Source organism: Myotis davidii, unplaced genomic scaffold (assembly GCF_000327345.1).
Source record: "Myotis davidii unplaced genomic scaffold, ASM32734v1 scaffold534, whole genome shotgun sequence".
Taxonomy (NCBI): domain Eukaryota; kingdom Metazoa; phylum Chordata; class Mammalia; order Chiroptera; family Vespertilionidae; genus Myotis; species Myotis davidii.
Window position 1 is genome coordinate 5,010,683 of NW_006286678.1, and position 9,806 is coordinate 5,020,488.

General features: G+C 44.2%; 1 protein-coding gene across 1 annotated transcript in view; it reads left to right on the forward strand.

Annotated features, from left to right (window-relative positions):
• The first annotated feature begins 1,006 nt into the window (after positions 1 to 1,006).
• GNE (glucosamine (UDP-N-acetyl)-2-epimerase/N-acetylmannosamine kinase) overlaps positions 1,007 to 9,806 on the forward strand; it is a 51,205-nt gene continuing 42,405 nt past the window's right edge. The window contains exon 1 of the mRNA XM_006758490.1: positions 1,007 to 1,162. Coding sequence (XP_006758553.1) covers positions 1,022 to 1,162 — 141 coding nt within the window. The 5' untranslated portion in view covers positions 1,007 to 1,021. The remainder of the gene's footprint in view (positions 1,163 to 9,806) is intronic.

Here is a 9,806-nt window from a genome sequence, read left to right on the forward strand (position 1 = left end):
GTGGTGAGAGGAGGTGAGTCAGCGTTTGTCTACTCTGCCATCCTGACCAGAAGCCCTACTCATCAGTTCTTAAAAACAGCAGTAAATGTGGTGAGAGGAGGTGAGTCCAGCATTTATCTATTCTGCCATCCTGACCAAAAGCCCTACTCATCAGTTCTTAAAAACAGCAGTAAAAATTGATTTCAGAGAGGAAGGGAGAGGGAGAGAGAGATAGAAACATCAGTGATGAGAGAGAATCATTGATCAGCTGCCTTCTGCACTCCCCCACTGGGGATCGAGCCTGCAACCCGGGCATGTGCCCTGACAGGAAATTGAACCATGATCTCCTGGCTCATCGGTCTACACTCAACTATTGAGCCACACTGGCTGGGCTGACTTTCTTATTTTAGCTTTCCTTAGGTAGAATGTAAAGTTGCATGGTATATAAGGCTAAGCTGGAGATGCGTTCGAACAAACATATAGAAATAGCAGATCATTGGTCTGTACCCCTTGCCACCAATCTGGTCATGGGAGGTCCCTGAGCACTAAAGTGCAAGGTACACCCTTTATAAAATGTAGAAACAGTTTTCTTTTAATGTAGCTTAGGTAAAATGCAACAATATTAATTTTTTTCCTTCAATCTCATGAAACTAAGGGTATTCAATATGTCAAGGCCTGTGACTATTAAGAAAACTTGAATCCCTAGTTTAATGTCTTTATTTTACTTTTCGGCACAAGGTGGTATCTTAATAAGTATTTTGAATGGGTCATGCGTGAAAACAATGTGAAAAGACTATTGAGACTTTGAATGTAGTTTTTTGTTTCTGTCTTCATGAAACTCAGAAGAAACTAATTTTTCTAGTGGAAAATAAAATCATCAGGTAGAAATATCAAAAACAGGGAAGTACCACTCAGACACTCAGGTCCTCCTCCTTGCAAGCTACTGTCCAGGAAGACAGGAAGGATTTGGAGCCACATATTTTTTCCTTCCTTTTCAGAGAGGCGGGGCCCAGGATTCAGTCGGGGAGTCAGACGCTTATTAATGACTGCTCAGTTGCAGCTAAACCAACAGAACCAACAGCTGCCCTGCTCCTCGACTCAACAACGCTGGGCCCAGAGCTGGTGCCACGGGATGGAAAGCAGTGTGTGTTCTTACCAGGAGCTGTGCTTTCCAGGACCTCACGTAAGTAACTGAGCAGTTGGGGGGCTTTCTCATGGAAACTGCAATCGGAAGCAAAGGGAGAAGAGGAAAGCTTTGGTTCTAAACCGGTCACCTCCATCGTTACTGCCAACTCATGCCGGTCATTTTCTGGTTCCCATTCGTCTCCTGGCTGCTGCGCTGAAACGCACGGCCTCCCAGCATTTCTAAACTGAAAGCTGAACACGAACTCTCCTTGACAGTCCTCATTCTGTCACCCAGGGAAGTGGATCTGCTCCTGCTTCTGGAACCTTCTGCTTCATAAATGTAGTTTATTTCCCAAAGTGAAAGTTTGCTGCAACTCTTTTTATTTGTCCCTTTGCTTTTGGCGGAGCTGCCTGGTCTGTGCTTTTTTCTCCCAGTTATTCAACTACTAACTAGCCACGTGAGGGAGAGGAGTGCACTTGCTCTGCGTTATATGGTATCCAAATGTCCCAATGAAATGGAAATGACCATGCTGATCAGCATGTCAGATAGTGTGCTGTATTATAATGTCATTTATTTAACCTACATTTTTGTTGAAATGTGGAAATTCAGATGTTTTAGGAAATCATCATCACATTTCTATTTGGTGATTTTATATATATATATTCAATTTAAAGATGAGCTATAGTTAAGAAATGGCTTGTAAGCACTTTTCAATCAAATATCATTCTTGCAATTATTTTCAACATAGTCTACTTCTAGCTACACTATGAAGCCTAATTTCAATTTGCCTCCTTCAATGAAAATGTATTTTTTAGTAGCATTTGTACTTACATTTAAATTCAAGGTCAGATTTTCTGAACTTCTAGTTTGAACTTCTTAGTTTTTTCCTCATGTCTTCAATAAAACCCAAGAAACGGTTGTTTCTAGTTACAAAGGTAATAGTTGCTCTGACTTGCATTTTTCAAGTGGCTTTTTAAAAATGTGCCGTGGAATGACCATGTCTCCCACCTGCTGATATCTGGTGGTTCTGTGACCACGTGCATCAACTCTGAAATACTGTGTATCGCCTTTAAGCTCTGTCCCGAGGTTCCCTCCCACTTGATATTTTCCAATATTCCTCAGCAAAACTTCCCTCCTGCCAGGCCAGTCCTCTCCTTTTCATGTTATTCTTGCCCCCTTCTTGTTCTCTTCAATCACACCATGTTCTCTTCTAGGAAAATGCTCATTTAAAACCTAAGGTTGATAGGATTTCATGGTAGACTGATTTGGGAGATAGAGGTGGAGAGGCCAAGGATTCCTCCCAGGTTAGAGGTGGATGATAATACCACTCCCTGGAGAAAGCCCAAGTTTATGGAGAAGAAAAAACTTCATTTTAGCGAGCTGATGGAAGTGCCTGTGGAGCTCAGTCACATGACGATGCCCGCAAAGGAGTTGGATGTTTGTGTTTGGACAGAGAAGACTGGGCTAGAGATTCAGATTTAGAAACAAATTTCACTGGTTGTGTTAAGCCAGGCAAGTGGATGGGGTCACATTAGATGTTTACTAAAATGAGATCAAAGCCGAAACCGGTTTGGCTCAGTGGATAGAGCTTCGGCCTGCGGACTGAAAGGTCCCAGGTTCGATTCCGGTCAAGGGCATGTACCTGGGTTGCGGGCACATCCCCAGTAGGAGATGTGCAGGAGGCAGCTGATCGATGTTTCTCTCTCATTGATGTTTCTAACTCTCTATCTCTCTTCCTTCCTCTCTGTAAAAAATCAATAAAAAATATATTTAAAAAAAATAAAATAAAATGAGATCAAAGAAAGGCTAAATAGGGAATCCTAGGAAACATTAATTTTTAAGGAGACATTTGAGGAAGTAGTGAGAGATTTGAGGTAGATGGAAAATCAGGAGGTGTCATGGAAACCCAGGGAAAAGGAAGTTTCAAGAATGAGACAGTGACCAAAAGTGTAAAGAAGGGGTTAAGAGAAGAGCAGCTGGAGCATAGGGAAGACTGGACAGTTGGAAAAAGTGAGCTGGCAAAGAGGGCACAGGGCCAGGAAAGCCCCACTGAGAGTTAAACACAATAAACTGACGTCCCCGGATTTCCGCAGAACCTTATCCTGTAAAAGTAAATTTAATCATGTCTGAGAGTCCAGCTGTCTAAGATTGAGATAACTGCTTTGTGTAAAGTAGTATAAAAAGAGCTCTGAACTGGCCAAGAGTAAATGTATAACAGACTGGGAGTCAGGGGCCTTAGAAAAGCTGGTGAGACAGGTAGGACAAGAAATGCAGTTGGGTGCCTTGGGCTAGAAGTAACAATGGATTTCAAAATAGATATAGCCCGAGCTGGTTTGGCTCAGTGGATAGAGCGTCGGCCTGTGGACTGAAGGGTCCCAGGTTCGATTCCAATCAAGGGCACATGCCTGGGTTGCGGGCTCCATCCCCAGTGGGGGGCGTGCAGGAGGCAGCCGATCAATGATTCTCATCATTGATGTTTCTATCTCTCTCTCCCTCTCCCTTCCTCTCTGAAATCAATAAAAATATATTTCAAAAAATAGATATAAAGTTTGGGGGATGAATTATGCCTCATTACATATTTTTCTCCAGGTCCTCAATCTTATGAAAATGTCCTTTCGGTGCTGCAAATTCAACATGTCCTAATCAGAGCTCAGCTTCTCGGCTCCTCCAGCCCATCCAACACCTGCTTCTCCTTTTCTTCAGATGGGAGCATTGCCAGCCACCCAGTTTTTTGAAGTAGAAACATCAGCCATTCTCTTCCATCATCATTCCTTCTGCCACCAAGTTCTGTCCATTCTTTCTCCACATTCTTTTGATTCTGTCCTCTCGCTCACACTTCATTTCCATGTCCATCACCTTAAGTCAGGTTCTGAAATATTAATTCCTAACTGGCCTCCCTTCTTCTAGTCCTTCCTCCTCTTCCCAGCTCATCTTCCACAACTCTAATGGAGCAAATATGATCATGTCACTCTCATGATTAAAAAAATCTCCCAATTCTAGCGAGGAGAAAGCCTGACCTTAGCATGACATCCCTCAGGGCCCCCACTGACCTGGCCTTACCCCACATCTTAGCTGCGTATCCAGCTGCTTTCTGCCTCCACACACCTATCTTATAACACGACTAAATTTCTCTTTGTTCCTCAACTCACCATGCTCTTTTACACTCGATTCACTATAAAGATAAGCATCCTTGTACTTCTAAGATCATTAGCTTCGGTGCTGGAGGAGGGGAGCTGGGGGAAGTTGAATGCAAGTGAACTGGACTAGCCAGAGGGAACAGAATGGGGATGGAAATGGCTCTTCGATAAGAGTTGTGGTCTTCTCATTTGACTCAATGCTGATGAGACTGTATTTCTTAAATAAGTCATGATTCAAGGATAAGGATACATCAGGGAGACAAGTGTCCTAACAGAGCTAACTTCACAACAGAGATAGGACTTGAAGTCTGAGTAGGGTATAAGCAGCTGAGGAACAGCCTTTTAATTGTGGGGAAGACATCAACAGAGGCAGACAGTCATCTGTTCAGGGCAGAAGGACCTGGGGAGGGGAGTAATGTTGGTAAGGCCGGGAAGAGGTCAGGGCATGATTGTTGGAGACTTTCAATGCCAAAGTTGACCCCCTAGGCATACTTTACCCAGCAGGGAATGGGGAGACATGGAAGTTTTTCTTAAGCAAAGCAATGGCTTAGTGAAAGCAGCAGGCTTTTAAGTAGATTAATCAGGCACTAGTGTGCAGGACAGATTAGAGAAGCAGGGAATGCAGGCTGGAAGAGCAAGGAGAAGCACAGTAATCTAGGTCTGAGATGCCATATTTGCTTAATTACAATAAAAAAAATCTACATTAAATGTGTACAATGATTAAAAATAAATCTTGAGTTTAGGTATGTAAAATCGTGAAAACATAGACATCTCAGAATTAAGGAAATAAAAAGATGAAGATCTGAATGAACTAAGGTGATGATGTTAGAAATGGGAGGGAAGAGTAGATGCCAAAAAAAAAACTCCCACAAAACACATTTTGAAGAATTTGAGAGGCCCTAACCGGTTTGGCTCAGTGGATAGAGCGTCGGCCTGTAGACTGAAGGGTCCTGGGTTCGATTCCGGTCAAGGACATGTACCTTGGTTGTGGGCACATCCCCAGTGGGGGGTGTAGAGGAGGCAGCTGATCGATGTTTCTCGCTCATCGATGTTTCTAACTCTCTATCCCTCTCCCTTCCTCTCTGTAAAAAATCAATAAAATATATTTTAAAAAAAAGAATTTGAGAGACTGGATGTTAAAAGTTAGAGAGAGAAACAAGAGACCAAGAGAGAGAGAGAGAGGAGGAGAGAATATTACAATATGACTCCATGATTTTGAGTCTGAATGAAAGTGGTAAGGGATACCATTAAGAGAAATGGGGAAGTCAAGAGGAAAAACACCAAACTAAATTTTATATATTGAGTATGAGGTGAGGAAATGTCTAGCCAGCAATTGAGATTATGGGCCCAGAACTAGAACGAGTATATGCAACCAAGGAATTATCTACACAGACGTCAAAATGGAAGACTTGAGAGTGAAAGACGTTCCAAATGATGGTGTGTGTAGGGGACCAGAGGCAGAGGTGTAATCGTCAGGGACGGGCCACATTTAGGGACAGGAAGCAGGGGAGGGAGGAAGAACAGAAATGATTTGAAAGGTTGAATTAGATTCATTCCAGAGGAGGGGAATGAAAGACATGAGCAGAGAGAGGTGGAGGCCTTTTGTTCATGCTTTGGACTTACAGATATTAATTATGTATCTTTGGATGTGTCTTAAGCATCCACAGAGGTACCAAGAGCCCACTTCTGTCCTCCAAAGGGATGGGATGTGGGACCCCATCTTCACTGTCAGCTGCACGCCCAGTACTAATTGGCTGTTCATCAGCCCCAGGAGTCCTGGACCAGTGCCTTGGCTGGCTCCCCGGCCTGTGTGAGAAAGCGTGTACTTTCCCAAAGGCTTATTGCTGGTCTGAATGCTGTTGATCTCAGCCTGATCCTTTGAAGTCCAAAAGAGCATACTTCCTACTAGCTCTTCCTCCCGCCCCACTGCTCTTTCCTCCCCACGGAACTCTTTAATGAGCAGTTATTTTAGAACATAATGTAGTTGATCCAACATTTTATAACAGAGCCAAAGTTAAAGGCAAGCTCGTTTTTAACACTTTTCCTGTTCTGCTGGAATTGCTGGGCCAATTAAACTTTCTGAACTCCTATTAGTCAGGGGTGACTAGACACTCTCTGGCTTACCTCATTTCCTTGGCAGGTAGATAAGTAATAAATAATACTTGCATAGCCCATACAATACATTTAAAAATCCCAATAAAGGGCAGTATTTTACACAGGCATTGTATGTATTTGTACTTTTGTTCTATAATTGGGAAAGCTAGCACAGGGACAGCTCACCACCACAGGCGCTCTAAAAAGCTGATTGGCTGATGTGATAAACTGATTAGTGACTGGGGATATGAACAGTGATTAATGGTCCTGAAATACAAATTTCAAAAAACGCTTCTCTTCTTGTTATGAGTATCTATTTATTTATTTATCGTCACCTGAGAATATTTTCCTCACTGATCTTTAGAGAGAGTAGAAAGGAAGGAGGAGAGGAAGAAGAGGAGGAGGAGGCGGAGGGAGGGAGGGAGGGAGAGAGAGAGAGAGAGAAAGAGAGAGAGAGAGAGAGAGAGAGAGAGAGAAACCAGCTGCCTCCTGCACACACCCTGATGGGCGCCGGGGATTGAACTTGAGACCCTTTGGTTCACCGGCCGATGCTCTAACCCAGGGGCCACATGCAAATACAAATATTGTATTTGTTCCCGTTTTGTTTTTTTACTTCAAAATAAGATATGTGCAGTGTGCATAGGAATTTGTTCATAGTGTTTTTTTTTAAAAACTATAGTCCGGTCCTCTAACGGTCTGAGGGACAGTGAACTGGCCCCCTGTTTAAAAAGTTTGAGGATCCCCTCATCTAACCATTGAGGAAACCAGCCAGGGCAGTTTTTATTGTTTGTTAGAGAGAGAGGAAGGGGGAGAGAAAGAAACATTGCTGTGACTGAGAAACATTCATTGTTGCCTTCTCTGCGAGCCCCTACTGAGGACGAACCAGAAACCTGGATAGGTGCCCTGTCTGGGAATCGAACCTGCAACCTTTTGGTATATGGATGACGCTCCAACAAACGGAGCCACCTGGCCAGGGTTGTATTACCTATTATTAAAAGTATTTCTATTCCTAGCTATAATCTGAAACAATGTTTAAAAAACATATTGTACTTATAATATGCGTACAAAAACATGCACATGTTAAATGTACAACTAAAAATTTTATAAACTACACACACTTATGTAATAAACATCCAGATTTTAAAAAAACTGAACATCAACACTGTTCTGGGTATTTGCTGGGATGGCATGTAACTTTAAAAGTGATATGCCCAGGCCTGACCGTTGTGACTCAGTTGACTGAGCATTGTCCCGTGAACAGAGAGGTCACCAGACCCATTTCTGGGCAGGTCACATGCCCGGGTTTCAGGCTCCACCCTGGTAGGGGGCATGCGGGAGACAGCAGATCCCTGTTTCTCTCCCTCCCTCACCCTTCCTCTCTCTAAAACCAGTAAGACATTTTAAAAACTTATATTCCCCTCTTGAACATCTCCTGGGACTTTTAATACCACTTGTGGGAGGCAAAATAATACCTCCCCGAAAGATGTCTACATCCTAATCCTCAGAACCTATGAATGTTTCCTTACGTAGAAGAGACTTTCCAGATGTGATTAAATTAGGATTTTGAGGGAAGATTATTCTGAACTACCTGAGTGGACCCACTGTAATCATACCGGCCCTTTAATGTGAACAAGGGAAGCAGGGGCGTCAGAGAAGATGTGGCAAGGGAAGCAGGTCAGAGGGGCCACAAGTCAAGGAATGTGGGCAGCCTCTAAAAACTGAAAAGAGAAGGAAACAGATTCTCCCCCTGCAGCCTAGAAAGGCAGACCTACTGATTCCTTTTATCTTTAAAAAAGAAAAAAGATATATTTGGCATACATTTTATGTTTCTGGTGTACAACATAATGACTCAATGTATGTACACAGCATGGGGCAAAAGTAGGTTTACAAACAGGTGTGAGTACACGAAACAGTGTATGCCTGTATTTATTATTTATTGTATTATTTTGCCCCACCCTGCATATTGCTAAATGATCACCACAGTGAGTCTAGTTCATCTCCATCACCACACATAGTTACAATTTTTGTGTATGTGATGCCTACACTGCTACCTTGATTTTAGCCCCATGAAACCCCTTTCAGACTCCTAAGCCCCAGAACCATAAGATAAGCAATTGTGTTGTTTCAAGCCACTAAGTTTGTTACAACAATAGTAGGAAATTTATTCATCATCTATAGTCTGATGACTCTGTGTTCAGACTCGTGTATCTTATTGCCTGTTGAGTAGCTTCATGTGGCATCTCAGAGGTCTCTCCAACATAACACATCCCAAATTAAAACCGCTGTTAACGCCCCACATCTGGGCACACCCCCAGCTTTCCCACCTTGGTAAATGGCACCAATCACTTAGTACTAATGCCAGACACCTGGGTCATCCTTGGTTTCTTCTTCTGTCATCCCTCACACCTAATCCATAAGTTTCACCTATTCCGCTTCCAAACTAAATCTCATATCCACCCACTTCAACTGAGTTTCTCGGCCACCATTATTTTTCAATTAACTTTATTATCTTTCATTCGGATATGTGCATATACTACAAAACACAGAAGATATTATAAATAGGAATTTAGTGAAAAGGCCGACTCCTCCCAGCCCTATCAGATGCAATCAGCGACACCACCTTTGGTATGCCTCCTTCCAAAGTGATATTTCAAAGTGACATTTAAAAAAGAAAGCCAATGACGCTTTCTTGCACAACATCCCTTAATGTTCGTCCTTTTGTGCCTGAGGTGACCTTTCAGTGGCTCCAAGCTAGCTGCAGGGGATTCGGCAGGAATAGAAAAATCAAGGTGCAAAAGGTCGAACTTTCAATGAAGTTTATTAAGACTGTTGGTTGAGTTTCACTTGCGGTAAATCATGTAATGGTTGTAAAAATATATTTTTTAAATGTTTTGTTATCACCAACTCCAAGCTTGTCAATGGTGAGTCAGGACCATTACAAATTCATCATCAGGAGCTGTGTGCTCGCCCTGCCACCGCTTCGCCCCTCCCCCCCCGCCCCCTCCACTCCAGCTTTGTTCTCGGCCGCGGGGGGCCGGGCGGAGCGCGGGGTGAGGTCGCTAGTGTTCGCCATCAGAGCCCCTAGCAGTCATGGCTCTGGTCCCGGCTTGTGAAACGCCTGAGGGCGTGGGAGGCCAAGACAACTACCCGAGCAAGGACTCGGGCTCCCTCCCAGGCGTTCCGGGGCTCGCGGGGCGGGGCTGGCGGGTCCCAACAAGGCCACGACCACGGAAGGCAGCGGCCGCCCCGCCTCCCCAGAAACCCTTAGCGAAGGAGGTGGGGCGTAGGAGGGCTCAGCCAATCACGGGATAGCTCTCAGGTGACGTACAGGCGCTCGCCGATTCGCGCCGGGGAGGGTGTGCAGGGTGCGGGCTGGGGTCCAGCGACGCGTCAGCGACCCGTGGGCCCCGTTGCGGAAGCAGACGGCGGGCTGGGCACAGCCTGCGGGCGGGTGCTGCCTTCGGCTCTCC